Below are 24360 nucleotides of genomic sequence, written 5' to 3' on the forward strand. Positions count from 1 at the left end.
TTTATTGCAATTTGTGCCCAAATAGCGGAAGTGGAATTAATACATATTGATGAGACTACTAAACTCACTACAGCACGAAGTTCAGTTTGAAATACTACAGAATACGATTCTTTTTTTTAAAAAATGGAAAAGCCAAGAGAAATCAATTTCATCTTACATTCCTTTGGGGCAGTCGGACACAAATCCGAAAAAGCGCTTTTTAAATCATATTATTGGGGGGGACAGTCCCCCCCAGGTCCAACATTGGGGGGGACATGTCCCCCTCGTCCCCCCCGGGATTTGCGCCAGTGGATATTAGGATCCCAATTTTTCGTAGAATCTGCTGCTATTCTAGATTATTCAAGAGCGCTGTTGATATTACAAAGACCCCACTATATTGAAGTTAACTTTAGAGATCAAGAAATATCGAGTGATGATTTAGTTCTTAGACAATTAGAGGAATCATTGCAAAGTGGCATTATTAGTGAGTTAAGTGAGAAAAGTGAGACAGGAGAGAATGTAGAAAGTATACAGTTTCCTAAGGTAGGATTGGGGAATTCAAAGGCGAGGCTATTTGATAGTGACCCCACACTGCAGTTGAGTAAAAGAGTATTCCCAACTCCCACAGAACTGAAAGAAAGAGTGTTGTCTCCCGAAGAGTGGGTGAAAATCAACACAAAGGCCACTGAGAAAGATATTTATGAACATGTAAATAACTATAAAGATCTCACTGATGAGCAAAGGGGTAAATTAGCGTCCGTGTTAATAAAACACATAGACATTTTTGACGAAAAGCCAGGAACAATTAAAAATTATGAACATAAGATAGAACTTACAGATCCTACACCAATAAAATCAAAAATGTATTCATTTCCTCTTAAGTACAAAAATCAGATACAAAATGAAATTCTTCGTTGGTTAGCTTTTAATGTTATCAAGAAAGCACCGAGTGAGTATAATCATCCGTTGGTGGTTGTTGAGTAACCAAATGGGAAGATTTCAGTTGAGCATAGATGGAGTAAATTATAGAAAAAAATCAAAGAAACAAGCCTCTACCACACTGGAAGTCTTACAGTCTCTAAGTAATAAACCTTTCTTTTCTAAATCACATATATTTAGTTTTCAGTGAATGATACAAGAGTGTAAAGAGAATAAAAAAAATGCGAGCACACATAACGTAACAAAGTTCAGATAAACAATTACACATACAGGGTTATAAAGATGTTTGAGTCACACACATTCAAAGGGCACTACATCCGGAAATACATCTCTCTTAAAGAAATACCATCTGAGAGAAGACAAAGAAAAAAAAGCGAGAAATAACAATGTCTATGTACATATCTTAAAACTATCATATATATCAGAATTCTGTATCGTCAGTATGCTATATATGTATGTATTGTCAATGTTATTATTGAAAATGAGTTAGGAATATTAATTTGTCAAGTAGTCATTACATAGTTATTATAATTCTTAAGTATTGTGTCTGTGAGTAATATATTAATTGTCCTGTCCATTAATATATAACTCAAAGGGGGGACTTGTACGACGCAGCCTCACATTAGTTTCATTAATGAAGTTTATATAGTAGTATATTTAAATGTTATCATTAATTTGCATATCAAAATGGAAATGGTTTTCTTTATTTTCAAATATTATTTATATTATTAATTAACTTAGAATCATATTTATTTTATTTCCTAAGTATTGGTAAGATTCAAGTTTATATCGAGAATGTAACTATAGATATTGGATTTCGTATATAGAAAGGTAGACTCTAGTGAGTTAGTTTTTTTTAAAGCAAACTTGTACAAGACAACTAAGCTCCAAAAGGTCAGTCACCTATGCTTGGTCAGCCTAGCCAACTATATTGTGAGTTGAAACTAAAAATTACTCTTTTATTTCTGTTAAGCAGCTATAAGAATACTGTATAGAACTAAAAAAAAAAAAAAAAAAAAAACCTAAAACACCCTGAGTGGTAACACTACCGAAAAGGCGACAGAAAGTCGGATATTTGTCTATTGTCAAATCTTAACACATAGATATAAAAACAGAAGGACAATGATGTGTGAAAATCTTGGGTTAACCGCCGATTTCACAAGAATTCTAGCTGGCGTAGTGAATCTATCAAAACAGGCTGTGGATTCGTTCCAGGTTTACCAGATGAAGCAGTTTGTAATATCAAATAATAATAATAATAAAAATATGTAAGAATTAGTGTGTTTAAGAGTCAATTATGTATTGGAAAGCTACGCGTACCCTTATTGTTTGTTTTACCTTTTCCGTTCTTCCGTATATCGTATCATAAAACTTTCTTTCAGCCGTGAGAAAAAAAAAACAAGTACTATCTGGTATTGGAGGGTGGAGTTTTGGCTTTCTACTGGAGACAGACGGAACTGGGAATCCTTACCCTAAGAAATTGATTCAAATAATGTTAATAGAGGATGACAACTCCATACCACATATGTATATGGTAGCAAAGATATGTATATACTTGTAAGTAAAGTAGATGTATGTTTAATTTCATTCTATAATTAATAATTTGTAAAATTGTCACCCGGAAGCAGAAAACTCCGAACTATTATGGTTGTCCGCGACATTGTTAATTCTTTCCGCTAGAGGGCACCAGTGAGTAGACCAACATAAGAAAAGAAAATGTCAGGTGGTGGAAAATATATTAACCGGCCTATTTTAAATGCAAAATTTTAAGGTTATATCAGAAGGGGACTATAACATATTTGGTATCTAATGAAAGGCCAAAGAATGCAGATTTTAGTGCTTGATTCGAAATTAGGTGACAATCTATAAGAAGTGAATTATTTTCGTATAAAGTCAATGTAAATAAAAATAAGCATACTTCCTTGCAAAGTTCCGTTAGCAGGTAGATAGACAATAGAAAAGGTTATCTCTATTGAAAAGCCAGTAGCTTTGAGGCGAAGCACGACTCTTGTGCGTCAAACCCCTTTTACAAAACCGAAATTCTGGAGAAGAACAAGGCAGTTGGCGTTTAGATCGGGTTTGTGAAGTTGCTGCTCGTGTGAAAATAGTTATTTTCATCATGAAATCTATAGATTCAACAGAGTTAGTTGAATTGGAAGATAGGTGCATACATTTATTTTCAAAGTGAACTTAGTTAAGTGCGATAAGTAGCACCATTGGTGTTCAAAATAAGTTAAATAAACTGTGTCAGTTTTCTAGACTATATGCATTTTTAGATCCAATCGGACAACACTGGAAACGAATACATACATCTTACGTATGCAGCAACAAACCATTAAAATATATAGATAGAGAAAGATAGAAGTGCAACTATAACCAAGTTTGAAGTGGTTACACAGTGGTGGACTCAAAGTTATAATCAGGTACCAAGGAATTAATCTACCTTAGGATGCTACGGAAACCGTTCTAAAAGAATACTATCAACATGAAAGAATAGACACTAAAATTGTGATTAATGCTGTGAAGTAACGGACACACCTACCTGGAAATTAAAGAAGATGAACTGTGCAATATATACAAATACATATTATTAATTATGAAGTAGTGATAAAAAAATCATAAGATTTTTTTTATTATTTTAGTTCAACTGTGAGCATATCTTATATCGATATCAATTAAGTGTTGTGGTTTAAGTGATTAAGTGTTGTGTTTATAATAAAAGTGTTTATTAAACTACATGGAGTTATCACCTTTCCTAACGGAATTTCGGCTGGTATGGTAAGTACCAGAATAATTTGTTTGTTTCTTGCAGGTTTGCTGGATTCCATGTTCTTTAATATCAGATGTTCGAAACTAGTAAGGTAATCACACACCTATTCTTTGATAAACCAAGGTGGCAGATAACTCATGCGTAAGTCCACATATCAAAGAAAGTCCGAAAGGGGCTACAGGACTTTAAATAAGGAACTCACACTTACAGGAATGGCATTATAGAAATTATATATATATATATATATATATATATATATATATATATATATATATATATATATATATATATATATATATATATATATATATATATATATATATTATATTTTTTTAATCTTAGCTCTACCGACTTTTATCTAAATTTCAGTAATTTCTATTATTTTATTTGGCATATCTTTTGATTTTCTTTAAATTTGGATGATACAACATTCCTGTAAGTAAAGGGGTAATAAGAGAGAGATTTACATATGAGTTTCATACAGAGATTTCTCTTTTCTTCCCCTGTTTTACACATCATATTCCCCCGTCTTCTCTCTAACGATGATCATGAACACACATAATAGCGATAACTGAATATGCCACTGTCATCCATTACTTTGTAATGTTTTCTCCTAAACGTACTTGCGTTTTGGTGACTGCTTTTATTAGTCGAAATGCTTATGGTAATGATGGCAAGTTGCACAACATTTTTTGCGCAATTTTCAATTGTGTTGCCTGCTCATTAAGGCTTTATCAGTATCAATAACTAAGGGAGTGAGAGTTTGTTTGCGCAATTTCAGTGCACCCAAAAATATCGGGACGTTAAAAAAGAAATCTTGTTTTGAGATCTTGTCCGTTGTAAGCATGTTTGGTTATTAATAGTATTCATAAAACAATGTTGAAATTATGTTTGTTTCTTGAGGAGAATGGCATGATTTCCATCTTCGTGTATCTGATGAGGCTACGTGAATTTGCTTTTCCTGATCACAATCGAGAGTGTTGATTATTTCCTTGAATAACAAACCTTTTAGAACAATATTTTTCGTGTACAGAGCAGCGTTCTGGGGTATGCAAAGTGATGCTGCTTCTGCAATTGAAGAAGATAGTACATTTGCTTTATTACGTTGAAGACGCTTCCATTTCTTTTTTTTTTCACTTGGAGTTTGTAAATCTTGCTGCAGATTAGATTTCCTCCACGTATTTAGCATTGTCTGTATTAGAATTTACAATGTTGTATAGAATCCATCTTATTAGCTGCTTCTACAAACACTAAGAACAGATATTAACTTTCATAGAAACATTAATACTTTTATTATTGTTAAATTAGCTTCGTAATAATTGTTGAATTTTTGTCGCTCTATTGTTGTAAATACAGTTGACTTCTTGTTAACCCATCACCACAGGGTCAGACGATAACGAAGTTCGTTAAAACGAAAAAATAAAAATATTTCATAACCTCTAAATTGTGCAGCTTTACTATAATTGTTTAAAAATTTCTGTATTATAAATTTAACTTACCAAAATTAGAGAGCGCCGATCCTGGGGGGAATCGAGGGGGCCCGGCTCCCCAAAGCTCATGTGGACCCCCTATTATATTTATGACTATAAAATATTTGGCATAATTTGACTGCAATTTGTCTTAAAATCTACATATATATACCTTCTGCATCTGAATGCTCCCCCCAAATTTAGAAAGAAATCAGTGCCCTTGGGTTCAGTGATACTCAGTTGAACGAAATACTGTAAATTGATTAAAATTAAGCCTGTCATACGTCCCGTAAAAAAAGGGCAGTAACAATTTTGGGCCCGAGTATCCTGCGTCCCCATAAATTTAGTCGAGACAGGCAAATGTCCCGTATTTTAATCTCATCCCATTTCTAATGGGTGCTGCAGCGTTCATAGCGTAATTTGACTTGTGTAGTACAATGACGTACTGCATGAATGCGCACCAACTCGTGCCGCATTCGTGTACTAATGAGCTGCCATTTCGTGTGTGACAATGATATGGAGCGGTGGAGTGCACAGCATCGTGCCTTTGCTGTTGAAAGTTATTTCAAGAATAACGACTCTGTTATTGCTACCCAAGCGTTTATTTCGGCAACATTTCAATTTGGGACGTCATGGGAAAGTTCCAGATGGACGGACCATTGTGAGGTGGGTACGTGCATTTCGAACCACAGGTTCTGTTTGCAATGGCAAACCGGGAAGAAGTGAAAGAATTGTGCGCACACCAGGAGCCGTGGAAAATGTTCGTGCTGCAATATTGCTTAGCCCAAAAAGATCTGCTCGTCGTCATTCGCAAACGGTGCATATGTCCGATCGCTCATTCAGAAGAATATTGCATGAAGATCTCAATTTTCACCCATATAAGCTGCAGATTGTTCAGGAAATTAGGCCTCGCGATTGGGTTTCACGAGAAACATTCTACTTGACCATGTGTGATCTCCTTCGCCAAAATCCACAAATGTTGCACACCATTCTGATGTCAGATGAAGCTCATTTCGAGTTATGTGGTTCAGTGAATAAACAGAATATGCGTTATTGGAGTGATGTAAACCCGCATGAACTCCACATCAAGCCCTTGCACAGTTCTCGTGTCACAGTATGGTGTGGAGTTGCTTCCTTTGGGATTATTGGCCTTTACTTCTTTGAGGATGACAGCGGTGTGGCTGTAACTGTCACCAGTGAACGCTACCTAAAGGTGCTGCAAGACTTCGTTCTTCCCCAATTAGGTATGGTTGATGTGGATGTGGAATAATTATGGTTTCAACAAGACGGAGCGACCTCGCATACAACCAGAATTTGCATGGATTTCTTGCAATAGACATTTCCAGATAGAGTAATTTCCCGTTTTGGTGACATTTCGTGGCCGCCTCTTTCACCTGATCTTTCATGTGCAGACTTTTTCCTTTGGGGCTACCTGAAGCAAGAAGTGTTCCGAACACGTTGTGCCACCATTCCTGAGTTGAAGGATCGCATCAGAACTGCCGTCGGCAATGTCCCAGGGTATACGTTACGCCGAGTTATGGAAAGCTTCCAACACCGCCTAGATGAATGTGTTGTGCAGAGGGGACATCATTTGACAGGAGTCATATTCAAAAAGTAATCCACGCAATGGACAATGACTTACACATTGGTAAATGGCATACCTTTAACTATTAATTGACATAAGAGGCAATAAATAAATCACAGTTACTGCCTGATGGTGTGTTTTTAATATCTTACTATGAACGCTGCCGCACCCTGTACTATCAATATAAGCTTATTCGAAAAGTGGAAAATCAAAAGCTGAAGTGCACGTTTTTAAAAATTATTATTTGAAGCACAAGTGCCATTTCTGAAAGCAATGAAGTTGAACTATGAAGTTGGCTGCAAAGTTTGCAGTGATACGTTTTCCATTGCAGCTAATGGAAATTCAGATTCTCCAACACCAAAAACAAGCAAACATAATATGGCTTCGAGTGCTTCTACATCTACAAACACAGAGAATATGAATGACTTTTTCGCCAGCAAGACATTAGATAAGTTAACAAGCATTATAAATAATATCTGTTTGAGGCTAGGGGCACAGAATTGTGTTTTGGTTTATGGCTTAGAAATATGTAAATCTGGCCCTGATAGTTATACACAACACAAGGAGAAAAATGAGCTAAGTTTCATCAGATTAAACGTAATTTTGGCAAATACAGTCGTGTAAATAAATATTGCTAAACGTGAGAAGAATATTGAAAATAGATTGTATCACTGATAAATAAAACGAGATTATTTATATATTATTTTACTGTAAAGCCAGGGGTGGACCAGACCAAATTTTCACCCGGGCAAAATGACTTTTTGGCGCCTTCGCCCCTAGTACTAGCCTATATTTTACATTTCAGCATAGTGTCTTTAATATTTGAAACCCATTTTTCAAAAAGACTTTATTACCTAGGAAAACTTCACAAAGAATATGGCCCTCTATAAACAATACCAACTCCGTCCCTCCGCTTGGTCTAGTGGCTAGCACACCTGTCTTCTGTGGTCCCGGGTCCGATTCCCGGTGGGTTACTGTTGAACAATAAAAGTGGTTCGAATTTCACTATAATCAGTATCCACATCTCCTTTGGCCATTAAGGCTAAACGTGGAACGTTAAACTCGCCACTCTAAATTCTACATGCCATCTCTCCATTTGTCAATACACCCCTCTTAGTACTATGAAACTCTCTTCTTCAATGGTGAAATGGAAAAAGATTGTGTAATTGCCGCTACTTTACAAGAATAGAAACCAAAAAGTCAGAAAACACATTATAAAATTTACGTTTTGGGGCTCGTTTTGGCGCCTCTCTGACTCTGGTCCGCCCCTCCGTAAAGCATTTTAATAAGATGTCATTTTGAGTTTCTAAGGCGAATCCTATGTAATTGGATTGTAAATATCTTCATTCCGTACAATTAATTGCAGGGAACGAAGAGAGAAAAGTAGCTGCAGCTTAGGGAACTTTCGCCTATTTATACTGTTGTTCATAACCAGAGCTATAGTTCATTGGATTGTGTTGGAAAGTTGGGGGGGGGGTAGGAGAAGATCGAAGGTGTCCTATTCTCATGGAAAAAATATGGCAGGTTCAATAAAATACTAGGTTATTACACAAACCACACACTTATTTACGGTGTGTGTATTGATTGAAGAAAGACACGAAACTGAAGAAATACGATTGAGACTACAATATTGCATAGTAATGGTAGAGATGGTACGCGGGTTTGTTTTTTCCCTCACCGTTAGTGTAAACCTCATGCGTAGTTTTCGAGAAAATTGAAAAAAACGAATAATTTAGTAAACCTAAAAATTGATGCTGGTCGACAACTGCGCCACCTATTCAGATGAAATTGATACTTAGTTATACCCTCATAAAGTTCTTGATTATGACAATAGCACGACTAAAGGACGTAGTATGGTTAACGAGATATACCCCGAAATGATCAACTCTTAGATTTTATTTTCTACTTTAATAAAATATTGTCGAAAGTTAAATATGTCAGTTGAAAACTCACAACCAACGTAACAAAATTACATCACTAAGGGTAAATTTTGATCCGTAAGTTTCCGAGAAAATCCACAAGATCAAACTTAATGTGAAAAATAATGTCGTTGGTTCTCAAAATAATTGATATTTTTGCTGGAACATATTATTTATAGCTCAATTTATGTGTTGTATATGTAGAAAAATACACTGTTAATTATCAGATGGTGTCTTCTGCTAACATTGACACAGACACTCTTACCAGTGATACATGTACTCTTTACAGTTGCAACGTACAATGCCTGTCGGGAAAGTAGTGTCATACGTTTTGCTGTGAAGCAACTGTACGTTGTTCTATTCACCGGGTTCGGCGGTGGTGTAAGTCAACTACCGAGCGAGTGCTTGGTCAGTTGTCTACGAGCTCACTGCGTCGATACATCTTCTAAACCTCTGTTTCGTCTCTTGTGCAGCGCTCACTGGAACAAAAATACGCGATGAAGATGACAGTGAAACATTTTCCATTGGTTTATTAGGTCTTCGGGAATAAGTGCTTATCACAAAGGTAAACCTACAGATTGCAAAAGGCGTTTTTGTAAAGCCGTAAAGAAGTCGACGACGATGCCCGCGCTGAACGCCCGTCAACCTCTTCAAACGACAAAAATGTGATTCCTGTGAAAGAGCTTTTGTAGACAGTCGAATGAGTGCTCGTTTTGACGGCCGACATGTTACAGATTCCAGAAACGATCTCCCCTGAAAAGACTTCGTTACATAACAATTGACGATATGAAAACAGCTTGTGAAATGGCTTTAAAGGCACTAATTAAACAGACCTTCCAGTATGCCTTCGTAGATTGGAAATCTAGCTGGTAAAGATGTATCGACGCAGGAGAACAATATTTAGAAGAATTTTGATGTACAGGTGTTATTATTATTATGTAAATAATGTTTTCTTTCATACTTGTAGACTTGCTGACATTCCTTTCCAGACAAACGTTGTGCTATCTTAATATATGACAACTGTTTATCACATAATAAATTATTAGATTTTCACGAATATTCACAGACCTTTTCCAAAACTTAAAACATGGATAAAAATTTAGGGAGTAATCAGAATTTCGTAATGTAGGTAGTTAGAATTCCATAACATCCATCAGTTTGGTATTTCAAAAGTACATAGTTTAAATACAATACACATACATACGTTGACAAAAGAATGACAAGGTGAATACATAAACTGTGTTCTGAAAGCAATAAGTTATTACAACCGTGAGGAGGGTAACTTAATTAAACTGAAATAAACGTATAGCATGGAATATAAACCTGACTGAAACTGACTATATTTGTAAGTTAATAACTCTTGAACCATCCGACCGATCGTGATCAAAATTTCAACATAGATGAGGTTTCAAACGTACTTTCCACTGAAAGTAGTGCGAAGAATGGGTATGCTGTTAGTAACATATATACTAGGAGGTAGCATCTGAGGGAGAAAGATTCTGTAGCGGAACAAACAGTTACAGATGGATTATTCACATTTTACCTCATACGGTAACTGATTACTAAACAATATTATTTCGGATGGTTTTTATCATTTGACTTTGAAGGTGTAATTTCGGGGAGGGAGAGGTGTATAAAAATGACCGAAAATGAAAGATATTAATGTCGAATCCATAGTCGCTAAGATAAACAATGGTACTTCTGATGCCGTTTAAATTCAAATTCAGCTCTGCAACTTGGGGGAGAGGGAGATATATATATATAAAAATGATCGAAAATGACCGATATTAGTGTCGAATCTATACTTTTCGTGGTCGCTGAGATGAACAGTGACACTTTCGATAAAGTTTAAATCGAAATTCAGCCCTCATTAATATTTCTAAGGCGGAGATGGTGTCATGCAAAAGTAATTGAAAATGACCAATATTAGTGTCGAATTCATAGTTTTTGGGATTCATAAGTTGATTGATAACAGTTTGGTGCCCTTTACATCCAAAATGAAATGTATTCTCCCGTGCTAAAAACGGTTATTCTGCTAGTAACATAAACTGGGAGGTAGCATCTCAGGGAGAAAAATTCTGTAACGGAACAAGAGTTACAGATGTATTATACATATTTTAGTTCATGTAGTAACCGATTACAAAAAAGATATTATCTTTGTTACGCACCTCTCGTCAACACTGCGATGGAGAAACATGATATTTCGATGCATCTTCTATCATTATGAGCAGATTTTAGATTTCGTACTCAAAGGAATCGAACATACAATAATCATAATAGGCTTAGATATAATAATAAGGCTAAAAATTGCCAACAAAACTGATCACAAATCAAGTTATTATTACACACTGTAAGCCTCAAAGAAAACAAATAAGCACAGAACACAGACACATAATACATATACATAATACATAATACATATAATCGTATAAATTCACATACGAAAACATTATCAAGAAACATATTATATGCGTTTTACATATTAATTTTCTTTCCTTTTCTTTCAGGTTGTAGCTGTTATCCAGTGATCCATCCAAATTATGATGTAACTGAGGCGACAGTTTGCATCACAATGTAAGTATTCTTTCTTAAACTTTAGAATAGCAATGCGATATATATAAATATACATACATACATACATATATATATATATATATATATGTGTGTGTGTGTGTGTGTATTAATAATTATTAGTAATGAATGAGTTTCTCCAATGCATAAACAGTTTGTTCTAAAGAATGAATGATACCTAATTGCACTAGTAATTATGTGGATAAACAGTACTGTTTTGTAATCTTTTGTTTCTCAGATGTATTACAGTATTCTTTTGTTTTATAACTTCAAGTCTTTGTACTAATATTTATTTACATATTTCATCTTTAATAAAGTGTAATATACTTTATACTATTTTACCGACAATAAAATTGCATTTATTTTGTTTTATTTCTTCTTGTATTCGATTCCTCAACGTTTTCTTTATTTTCACATGTATAACACACCTGTATTACGCCTAGTTTCATATTGCAGCCAACCTTATTATTCTTCACATTCTATGGATTTCAATGTATGAAACGTTGTTATCAGCAACAGACTTACATAAATAGCATATCTTGGTAAAATGTTCCTGAACTTCTATACCGTCAGCATTTCAGATACTCTCAAATGTACAACATAAATTGGATATTAAAAGAGCAAATAACGTATTTTCACCAAAAATTTTGATTGGGCTTCTTGAACAGTTTTAGTACATAAAGATAGTAATCGGAAGTTGCGTGTGAGAACTCAGGATGGGTCCACTAATTAGTACTGCATAGTTTTAAACTTCATATTTCTCGGACCACAAATCAAATAATAACACAAGCACTTATGCTTATAGTTTGTAAATTTGTACTTTTCCAAACCACTTTATTTTTCCTCTATAATGGAAAGGTTACTAAAATTCCTTTTAATATAAGTAGTTTTGTCTTAATAAATCAATCATGTAATATGCTGCTTCAATATATGTTAATATATTCAGCTTCTTCCAAACTAATAATTAATAATCTAAAGAATGCGATTTAGCATTACATTGATTTAATATACAGAATGGCCCAAAAGTAGGTATACACCCCTACATTGATCAAGTATAACATTCTAGTTTATGGATTTATTTGCTTCGGCTGTTCCGAGATTAAGGCGTAAGTAAAAAGACATTAAGAACAAATAATGAAGAAGCTAAGTCTACCTAATGGATAACAATAAGAAATTATATAAAATACAATGAGCTGATCGGTACGATACTGTATACCTACTTTTGGGCCATTATGTACAGTATTGCTAAATACATGATACAATACATTTAGCATATATTTTTGTTGAAAGTTTAAGGAAAAAGATGGTTCATCTTCGAACTAGTGCTTTATTAATAAATAAAATATATAGCAGTTTCCTCTAAGTTAAATCTTTGTTGCACCTCGATGATTTTTTTTAAATAATCAGATTAATCTCAGGACAATTTTCGATTTCAAAACGAAATCAACCTTGATAGACTCCACTAGCTCCCCAAGTACTAGAAGGTGCTGGGCTAGCACCCCAAGTACTAGCTGGACGTACTGCACTGGCGCCCCAAGTAGCAGCAGGACGTGCTCCACTAGCACCCCAGGTACCAGTTGCTGCTGATGAGCCCCAAGTACCAGCAGGAATGACAGGAGCCGGAGTTGTAGTTCTGTAGTTCAGAGCTTCCTTTGGAGTTGGTCCACAGAACGGGAAATTGGGACACTCATCTGCAGTCAAAGAAGCAGGGTAGCTGGCAGCTTGTGGGCCAGTAGATTGTGGTTGTTGTGGTCTGTAGCTACTTGATTGAGAATAAGCAGTTTGTTGAGGATAAACAGAAGGTTGAGAGTAAGCAGTTGGCTGGGAGATAGCTGAAGGTTGTGAGTACGTAGGGGGTCGTATGTTATCTGAAGGTGGAGGACCTTGTCGTGGATTGTAAGGTTGACCTGGTCCACTCACTGGAGGAGTCCTAGATCCAAGAGCTGCAATACCAGCCAGAGAAAGAGCAGTGACTGCTGGTTGGGAAGGAACTCTTCGGAAATTGATTGCTTCTTGAGGCACGGGACCACAGAATGGGAAGTTATTGCATTGGCCTGAAGGTAGTCCTGCTGGGACGGTCGCTGGTTGCGGAAGTCCACCAGCACTGACCATGGCCATAAGAGCAGAGAACACTATCTGTAAAATTAAAATATACGAAATACATTTACTTACAGGAGATATTTTAGCTAACTATCGTTACAATTAAGCTACATAATTTTAAGCAGACAGTTATTTGAAATTATTACGAATATTTGTGAATTATATTACATAAATATGATTTGGTTTCTAAATTATGACTGATTAACTTCTAAGATAATATCTAGAAAACATTCCCAAATTAAATTAAACACACTAAAGTTTATTCTTCCCTTGTTATGTATTCCTTAGATAGTGATTTACGTAATTAGAGTTACATACCTGAGGTGCAGTTAGCGTGAAACATTCTTACTTCACTTCAAACTCTCAGAAAAGAATGTGCTATTTTAGTTTGCATACATCGCAAACACTGTTTAATATTCTTAAATAATCAAGTAGTCATGTCATGGTTGTAATTTGTTATTGCAAGGACCGGGTATTTTATCTGTCAACAAAGTTTCTGTGTTCGTGTTAGATCTGTGCTATCTAGATTATGGAACAGAAAGATTATCTTTAAAAAATATGAAAAGAAGGGAGTCTCGGTTCAGGTGTACTTTAAAATAAGTAGCTAGTGTATTTATTTCGTAATGAGGATGTCTCGGGTTCGAGTCACTTGGTCACCAATCCTAGCAGAGATTTTTCAGTAGTTTTCATTATTATGTGTTTCCGGGATGGTATTTTATATAGTCCTGGCCAGACGCTCAACTAGAAATGTTTGCTAATAGGGGTCTAAAGTATTTTAGGGGGAATCCAATACGTCTATGTAATATTGAAAATGAAATTTTTAAGTTTAACGTCCCACGGTACGCTGGCTACGCTAAAGGAGACAGCGATGATGAGAAATGAAATAAAATGGTGGAATGAAGAAAGTAGGAGGAAGCAGGAGAACTGCAAGAAAATCCATGCATACGGTGTATGTTCATCACAAAGTTCACTTGGCGCGAGCTGGGATCGAACCCAGGACCACATGCACCAGAGTTGAACGCTCTGCCAGTGAACCACCGTAGCCTCCTATGTAATATTGGACCTGTCTTATTCTGCATCGGGAAAGACGATAAGTAATTGCTAATGATTAATAAAAACGTTAATTCAACATTCTTGAGTATCGGTAGTCAGCATTCTACTAAAGTCAATCTAAAATTAATGGTTCTTATCTCTTCTCTGAGGAAGTAAGTAAAAGAACCAGGAATTATACTTGAGCAAGCAACTTTATTAACACTGAGAGAGAGTATATGAGAATGCAAAAACACAATAAAATTACATTGAAATAAAGAAAATTTCGTAAACACAAAATATTATACACGAGAGAACTTACTTGGCTCAGATTCTTCTCTAACTTAGATTTTACAAAGACAGAAAAGGTCTTACATGAATGTTAGGTGGAATCCTCTCACCCACATGGCTGAATAACTTTTCCTTCGTCTTTGGCTGCTTCCCTCCTTTAGCCAGCCTGGATTCTCCTTATATCCCCCACTTTATCATGGTTTTCACAATTAAGAGGCCTTGTTCTTTTGTTTATCTTGTCCCTTAGGCCAAGTTATTTGAACAAAACATTTTAATAGTTCATCTTTTTAAAATTCATTTAACCACAGATTATCTTATCCATTAGTTTTTTTTTCTTTAAATCTGTTTCCCAACACATTCCCCCACTGAAATAGTACAGGATTCGAATAACACCGTTTAGTGTGTGTCTGTCTTATCCATATTTTTTTATCATGTTTTTTTTCTTTTCTTTTTTCTTTTTTTTTTTTAAATCTGTCTTGGCAGTGAGCTACTTAACACTATCACATAATGTATTAGGTTGAAGTTAAGTTGTGTAAAGAAAATCCAAAAATCTTAGTCGATAAACGATATCTTTTCCTGAGGGGACTCCAGACGCGGTGGACCCCCCTTGGGTGTGCCCCTGGTTCTCGCCGACTTATTTTCACTTCCGTTTTTATTTACATTGCTAATGTTCATTATCCAGTGTAAATTGGCGTTCTGGCTGCACTGCATATTTCTAAATAAATTCTGCAATGTTATTAGTGTGTAACGAGAAAAGATGTCCAAAGACGAGACATACACCAAAAGATAGGCCTCATTAAGTGAAATGAAAGTAAATGGGTCAGTGTAAATCCTCATGAGCAGTTTTCGAGAAAATCGATAAAAACACTTTTTTTTTTTTTTGTAAATTCAAAAATGGTTGTTGTACGATAACCACCCTACCTATTAAGAAAAAAACTGGTTCTGAAGTTACTAGGCCCTACTGCTGAAGCTTTCCACTATGACACAGCAAGACGACATTGTAAGTGTATAATTAATAAGACGCAGCCTAAAATTATGATTAACTCGTATACTTTTATTTTCGTATAATTATAATATCGTCCTAAAATAAGATATATTTATCAACCGAAACATCGTATCGAGTTGAGGAAAAGAATATGCCTGAAAATGGATGTTGTTGCATAGTATACCAGAAAATCAAATTTTTATCGCATGGAAAAATATGTCGTTCGTAGTCAATCTGATCAAGTTGATGACTTCTCTACGTACTATATAAACTAACTAACTAACTATATGGCCTATGGAACCCGGAGGTTCAATGCCGCGTTCACAAAAGCTCTCCACTGACTTCTATCCTTAGCTAACAGCATCCACTTTCTACTTTGTACTCAAATTTCTGCGAGATCCATCTTAATATTGTCCTCCCATCTGCGCCTAGGTCTTATTAATGGTCGTTTTCCGATTGGTCTTCCACTCAAGACTTTGAAAGCGTTTCTACTTTCTTCTATTCTAGCTACATGACCCGCCCACCTAAGCCTCCTAGACTTGACGACCCTAACAATGTTGGGTAAACCATATAACTTATGTAGTTCCTGGTTATGAAGTTTCCGCCATTCCCCATTCCCGTTCCTCTTGGGTCCGAATATTCGTCTCAGGATCTTGTTCTCAAATACTTTCAGTCTATGTTCTTCCCTCAGAGTAAGTGACCATGTTTCACAGCCATACAGAACAACAGGCATGATTATCGTTTTGTATATTTTAAGTTTCAAATTCCTCGACAGAATTCGCGACGACAAGAGATTTTGAACCGAATAGTAACACGAATTCCCTGCTTTTAGTCGACATTTAATTTCTCCGTGAATATGATTTTCCTCTGTTAATACTGATCCTAGATATTTGAAAGTATCTACGTACTATATATGCAAAATATATATCGTTAAGTAACAGGGTGTATATACAGGGTGTTACAATATTTTGAGAACAGATTTTTCAAATCAAAATAAGAAAAAAAGTTCATATACACCTGTGCTCAAAAAAGGATAGTTTCGGAGTTATAGGGTGCCGAAAACGTGAAACAAGTGAACTTTAAAAGTCGATAGCTCCATTATTATGGGACCTATCGTAGTCGGGTCAAGACATCACTGAGGAACTAGTATCTGAACTACCCAGATACCCATGTATAAAAATGCTCTAGTACCTGCTCACCAATGTTTAGAGGTAGGTGGAGAGTGATTAAGTACTCTCAAACAGCGTCTTTAGAAATGATTGTGGAAGTACCGGAAGTTCTGAAAGATGGATATTTGGATAATTCACATAGTAGTTCCTCAGTGATGTCTCGACCCGATCTGTGCTATAGTAGTGGAACTATATAGGCCTTTAAAGTTCATTTTTTTTTAACGTTTTCGGCACCCTATAGCTACGAAAACTATGCACTTCCGACCATAGGTCCCTATGAACTTTTTTCTTATTTTGATGTGAGGAATCTCGTATTCCCGAAATATTCTGACAAATTGTTAGTATTCTCCTACGGTGAGACATACACTCCTAACATCTCTCGTGGCATCTCTAGTCCTAGCTGTGACGCACATGTTACATGTAAAGAAGGCTGACTATTGTGTTCTAGGTGTATTCGTGCCACTTTGTTTTCATATATGAAGATCATTCGAAATTTCCAATTAATAAAATAATACGCAAATACTTACTTACTTAGCATTTACTGTTATAACAAGCTAATTTTGTGTGTATTTTTTTTTTCACGTAATTCTAAGATATGTTAAAAGAACTATATTCTTACCAACTTCATCGTGGTGACTATGTATGTGCAATTGCTATGGAGGTAACTGATACAGATTCAATAATATTTTGTCTATTTATACAAGTACAAATCATATATGATAACACGTGGAATTCCTCTCACATAATTTGCTCTCATTCATCAAAAGTATTCCAATATTTCTGCAGAAGTAAAAGTTGCTGTAGATTGTGGCAAGTAATATAACAACAATTATTTCCTTATTAGCACTTCTCCAATATTAATGCAAGAAAACAAGAATATACATTTTAATGTACACATTTATATGTTCAATATCTGCATATATGGTAATCATGGTTCTTGTTTGTATCGAGAAGGAATGTTGCTATACATTGAATAAAACTTTAATTTCCTCTGCTTAGAATTGCCAACCATTTCATTTTGTATATGATTCTTCTTTTGCTTACTGAAAATAAAGTCACTCATTTTTTTCGTAGGCGGATATCTAAGTGTTCCTACATTTTAGTAATTGTATCATTGGTTATTTAACAAAAGTCTCATTTTTAATTTCTTTATTATTATTATTATTATTATTATTATTATTATTATTATTATTATTATTATTATTATTATTATTATTATTATTATTGTTATTATTATTTGAAAGAAACTTTTAAAACAGGAAATCATAACTGACTTCAAAAAACAATGTTGGGTGGGCCAAAAGTCATCTCGAAGTTACAAATATAAAAACCTTTTTTATTTATCATTAGTTTCCATTGATATTTCACAGATTTAAAGATCAAGGATGGGGGATTGTTTACACTTATGTGTGGAATATAATTTCATCTAGGTATCTGCTATTATGGGTCTCAAATATACAGGCCATGTGTGGCACATGACAGAGTTCAACGTTTCTGGTCCGAGTGCCCGTATTTCTGCACGAATATTGTCCTTGAGTTGCTGTATTGTTTGTAGTTTGTTTACATACACATACACAATACAGCAACTCAAAGACCCCTATCTGGATTATATTCCATACACAAGTGTAAACAATCCTCCATCCTTGGCCTCTAAGTCTGTGAAATATCAATGGAAACTAATGATAATAAAAAGGATTTCACAGTTATAACTCTTTTGTAACTTTTGAGGTACTCTTTATAAATAGTTTTAAAATGAGCTAGAAAACATAAAATAATAAACCAAAACTAGAAAGTACAAAATAATTGGAACACTGCTAAAACCCAAGAAATAATGCAAAATTCAACGAAAGGCAGAAAATAACATACTTACAAAATTACTGTTACCAACAAATGTTTTTGAAATATTTTACTATTATCAACAAAAAACATTCTACTACCTTTTTATTTCTGAAAAAGCTTGCTCATTATCGAAATATCTTTCTATATAAAAAAAGTAGAAGTTTTGATTGACTAACCATTACCTAAGCTAAAGTGCTTAAGCTGGGAACTTGAAATTTGTACAGTACGTACGATGTGACACGTGATATTACTAAGAAAGAATTTTCGGAAAGCCAAAGAGGCAGGGCAGATAGAACTTTTAGTTATTGTAATCCATATCTCAGAATTTCTTAAGGCTACAGATGTGAAATTTCATGGTTTGATTCTTCATTTAAAATATTAAAAGACGTATTTAAGCTTTTTTAAAAGAGAAGAAATTGATCTAGGAGGGAAGAAAACAAGATTTCGGGCTCCAGTTATTACAACAAGATATCCATATCTCGAAATATCTTGAAGTTGGAGACAGGAAATTTGGTATTTAGGCTTTTAATTTAGGATAGTTAAGTACGTGTCTTAGGATTCTCTTATATTTGATTAAGAACGGAAGAAAAAGGAATACGGTGGCAGTTATTATCTTGAGATGTTCACACAGGAATATACCCACTGTGGGAAAATGGGAACCCACCCTCAAAACGACTCCCTGCCCCTCCAATGGGGTTTGACTCTTAGATGTTTCATTAGACAGGTTTACTAAACAAAATACTAATGCATATAATAGAGCAAATTGTAACTCTCATTCTTCACACGAAAAGAATAAATATTGAATGAATATAAAACTGGAAATTTGAATATTGTAAAAATTGTCCCTCTTTTTCCTTTCAGAAGCGGAAATGTTGAAAACGCTGTAACACATCTTCTTGATTATTTGTATATACGTATATGTCGAATTTCACTCTTCCAATATGAGCAAATACTGATAGTAAGCATTTTCGGAATAAGGAACTGAAAATTCAGTACTAGAAATTGTTTCTTTTAGGAGCCGAAGTTTTGTAAAGGGTGTAACACGTTTTCGATTTATTTCAATTAGAAGTTTATGTACCAAACTTCTTATCTCCAACTTAAACGAATACTATACACATGAAGCTTTTCTGTATAAAGAATCGGAATTTTGTATATTATAGAAATTGTTTCCTTCCCCCATTAGAAGCATAATTGTCGAAACATGTATTTTCTTATTTTTAATGACTAAATATCGAATATTTTTAATTACTTTCTTTTCTGAAGACGTTAAATATCGAATTTCACATCTCTAACTTGAGCGAATCTTCACATTTGGCAACTTAACAAAAAAAAAAAAAAAAAAAATCAAAATTTGTAAGATAGAAATTACCCTCCTTTTCCTATTTAGGATTGTAATTTTCTTAAAAAAAAAAAAAAAAAGCCACTGGAATACAAGTTCAATTATTTTTAATGAGAACCTCGTATGTCAAGTTAAACAACCTATGTGAGATACTGTATTCTTCACAAAAATAAATAAATAAATAATAATTCCCTTTAACCGCACCTAAGATACCTATTTTAAAAATTATTTCTTATCTTTTTTTTTCCATGACAGGAGAGTTTCTCGTCCAAATTCTATTTTCTTTCGTTAGTAGCAAGTTGTCACTTATATATAATAGTATAGATCTCAAAGGACAAACTTCTAAACAGTGCCAGCACATAATAATTACAAATTTCCCAAATGCAATAATTACTGCAATACTGTGGCATAGCCAGAAAATGTCATGGGGAGCACTAATAATTGCCTATCCACCAAATACTATGTGACATCAAAGGCTCAAATGTGGGCCATATGATCGGCCAGTGTACTTCATGTGCTTTTTATGACACGAACTTTAGTAATTTATTTCAGTACATAGAGTTGAGGTGAATTACCGGTGAGACAGACAAGAAAGAATTTCGATTCTTTTCAGTTTTCTTTAGCTACACAGTAGTGAAATACTCGTGAAATTAGCTAAGAAGTAACAAATTAAACTTCCTGATGCTATAGCTATGACTAACTGACCAGCCAGATAACTCATGTTCAACTGGGTGATGAATGAGTGCAAGCACATCGACTTCCAGGCACCATTATTTCTGGCTTTCTGGATTGGAATTCGGTACCTCTTAACCCCTTACCGCATGCCGTGCCATATATGGCACATACCCTGTTTTCAGTTTAGCTTTTTGTGATTTAACAAAAGCTAAACTGTTTTGTCTGCTGTGTGAGATATTGACGTGCACGAATAAAAGATTTTGGTGTCATCTGGCATGTTCTTTGTAAGTTGTAAGTGTGTCATATATAGCACTTACTTATTTCTCGTCGGAATTAAGTGAAAAATCTAAAATTTAAGTTTTAATTCAGTTTTCAAGTTCCCATATGAGGATTTCCAATACTGATTATTTTTTTTCGCTAAAAGAAAAAAAAATCATGCAGAAAAGTCATGCAATCCCGAGTTGTTTCCTGATGCTAGTTCAATATTAGAAAATGATAGCGCTCCCAGCGAGTATAGAACCAAAGACCACGCACACGAGGTCGCGCACGCAAACAGTGTTGCCAAACTGGAGCTAAATAATAATAATAATAATAATAATAATAATAATAATAATATAAACTTTGTTTTTAATGCTCTCTATTTGCAACCGCAGATGGTAAATTTTGATGCCTATGGTAACGAAAGAGTTGATAAAGATTAAGAATACAGTATATAACTATAATAATACAGTATATACCACTGAAAGCGTATGTAGAGGTAAGAATAGAGCTTATGAGAAGTAAAGTTTTCTTTAAACATGTCTATGTAAATCTTGTTTTTCGTGACACATTATCTATGTAAAAGATAAACCTGTCTAACATATCTACATAAAAGAGTGACAAGTGGAGCATACTACATGAAAACAAAATCCGTTTTGGTATCACTGTACTAAAAAGAGGAAGCTTTCAGCCGAATCAGCCCCTGCTAACATCATTGATACTAATTAGCACAAGGTAGCTATTTTATATGCCAACTATACCATGGAATAACTGCCTGAGAGTGATTTTATTTTTTGAGAAGAAATATGAAAGCACGCCATGAAGAACACACAATTGAATGGGTGAGTTGAAAAAGGAACAAATTCCAAAAACCTCAACTTCCAAACACTGGGTGGAAACATGAAAAAATTCCAGAAATATCTTCGATTTTTCACACATACGTTCCCGTAGACTTCAGTAAAGATGACCTAAATTTAATGAATGGGTTCCTTGTTCCTCTCAAGCGGTGTAGGTACATATAAAATGAATATAACCATCCCAGTTTAGCTTGCCTATTTTTTGGAATGTGTACCTTTTTCAACTCACTCGTTCAATTGTGAGTCACTTTTCCTTCAGAACTCAAATTCGGGTATTCTACACGGGAAGCCACAAGAAACATTAATAGTGTATAACATTAAAAGTGTATTTCGATGAGGAATGTCGAATAAATGCATCATGTGCCGTTGGTTTTCAAATTTTGTTCTAGCATTGCAAAGTAAGTCTAGTGAGGATACATTAACATCTTGTTCGGATGATTTGCTCAAGAACTCTGTGGTAGCAGTCTCTCGGAAAATTGATTGCGTCACTGCAGACATGTTATACATATACAACATCAATGTCTTTTGATGGCTTCGTCCAATCGAAAAGGTGAAAACGTTTAACTTATGAGTGCCACATGAGTTAACACCGACGAACAAGAATATCCGTTTGGTGGTATGCAGGTCTCTGAGTGTAAGAAATAACCTGAGTAGTTTCCTGCATTGAATGGTCACTTCATATGAAAAATGAATCTGGTATGGCAATCATAAATTATTAGGATAATGATGGAATCATGACCAATGTCCAGGACGGTTTCCTAAACTATTTCCCCAGCCACAAGAATAGTTGTTGCTGCTATGGTGGTCTATGGAGTGTCGCAGGAAAGGTGAAACCATTAACGCAGATCATTACAGTGTTGCACTCGATGAAATGTATGTTGTCCTCATGTTGTACTGCAATGTTTGCCTACATGTCACGCAGAGAATGATGCAGGCTTTCCATGAAACCCTTCCTTACCTACCATATTCTCCCGATATCTCTCCGACTGACTACTATCTTTTCCGGAATCTTGATGACTTCCAGCAGTGAAAACATTTCCTGATGATTGAACGGTGCAACAAGTGATTGAGGATTTCTTTTCATAATAGAGTCCAACCTTCTTCCATCACTGAATTCAATTGCTGGCTGACCGATGACAAAAGACTGTGGTTGCAGACGGCGACTCCAGTTATTTTATTGGTCCTTGGAAATGACGTAACTGAGGCGGACATTTCAGGAGCACTAAATATAAATAATATATTAGGCCTATTATTATTAATGTTCTTTTCTTATGCAATCCAGGATCCAGGTCTAAGCTTAGACTGTTTAAAAATGTTGTTAGATTACAGATTCGTAGAATACTATTTACTTTCAGATGTACTACTTGACAATCCTACCAGTGCTGCTTTTCCGTACCGAGAAAGAGGTTTACAAAACAGAAGTGTATACTATACGGAGCGGGATGTTGGACGACGAAGAAGATACAGAAACTGAAGTCACATGTTGCGGTGATGAAGTTCTTGCAGTGGAGTGACGCGGAAGAACAAAGTTAAAAATGAGGTAATCCTGGGAACAGTAAAGGCGAGACCAATAGTAGGAGAAACTGCAAGAAAGTAGACTGAGATGATTGAGTATGTAAGAAGAAGACCTTTGGAATATGTGGCTCAGCGAGTAGATGCTATAGAACCGAAAGTGAACAGAGTCCGAGGCCGGTCAAACAAGTGGGGAGTTTGTGTTAAGGTGGATCACTACCCGGAAGTCAGTACATATTTCAGCTCGTTCCCTTAACTACTGCGCAATGAAACGTTACACATTTTAAATATTGTGGTATAAGATAAAATTATGCTTTAGCTACAACACAAGACTCTGATTCATTTGGTTGTCTCTTCTGATATCGAAAAAGATAACAAATGAAAGAAACATATTTGATTCGTTTTACAATGAGTACACAAGATGGCACTTGATGTTAGATCTTACATATACATATACAGACATAAGTGCTCAATTTTATGAAATATTTATTTGAATGTGTAATGTACTTTAAAGTGACGATCTTATTACGAAATAGATATATTATTTGACCGTTTTTCGTGTTATGTTTCACATTTCATTTAAATATTAATTTACATTTAAGGAAATAGATTTCGAAAAGAAACTTGCGCAGAACGCCATAATGGGTTGTTGCAAAATTTTTACGTTTAATTCCTGGATTCTACCGTTGCAGTTCGAGAAGCGGAACTTAGCTGTGAACTGTGGTAAGAGTCAAAAACTAATTTCTTCAGTAAGTATCCAAGCAGAATTCCATGATTACTTCCTTTATTATCTGGCATAAGTAAACACTCAACACTACCTGGCAACGCCGCACTATTCAAGCAGTTTTTATCATAGCACCGAGAACACCTAGTGATCCACCTTAAGAACGATATGGTGCAGTGTGACGTCACTGTGGATATGACACAAGATAAAAACATGTGGAGGACAGCATTCTGACGTAAAAACTAACTGGGAAAAAGTCTTAGAAGAAGCAGCAGCTGATTCCCTAATCAGTTCCCAATCTTCCAATGCCAATTGTGACGCGCTAGGGTTACAAGCGAAAAACAAGCTTC

General features: G+C 35.1%; 1 protein-coding gene across 2 annotated transcripts; it reads right to left on the bottom strand.

The window, feature by feature from the left end:
* Window positions 1–12552: 12552 nt before the first annotated feature.
* On the bottom strand, window positions 12553–17628 carry LOC145669165 (uncharacterized). 2 transcript variants are annotated; one of them, XM_081737497.1, is made up of 2 exons: window positions 17426–17628; window positions 12553–13368 (listed from the first exon to the last, which is right to left on the bottom strand). In XM_081737497.1, exons 1-2 carry the CDS (start codon window positions 17432–17434, stop codon window positions 12676–12678), a joined length of 702 nt encoding a protein of 233 aa, XP_081593623.1. In that variant the 5' UTR covers window positions 17435–17628; the 3' UTR covers window positions 12553–12675. The 2 variants fall into 2 exon arrangements, with proteins under 2 accessions (XP_081593623.1, XP_081593624.1); XM_081737498.1 differs by lacking the exon at window positions 17426–17628 and adding an exon at window positions 14737–15074.
* Window positions 17629–24360: the final 6732 nt, after the last annotated feature.

Source organism: Thermobia domestica, chromosome 13 (genome assembly GCF_964235325.1).
Source record: "Thermobia domestica chromosome 13, izTheDome1.hap1.1, whole genome shotgun sequence".
NCBI lineage: Eukaryota > Metazoa > Arthropoda > Insecta > Zygentoma > Lepismatidae > Thermobia > Thermobia domestica.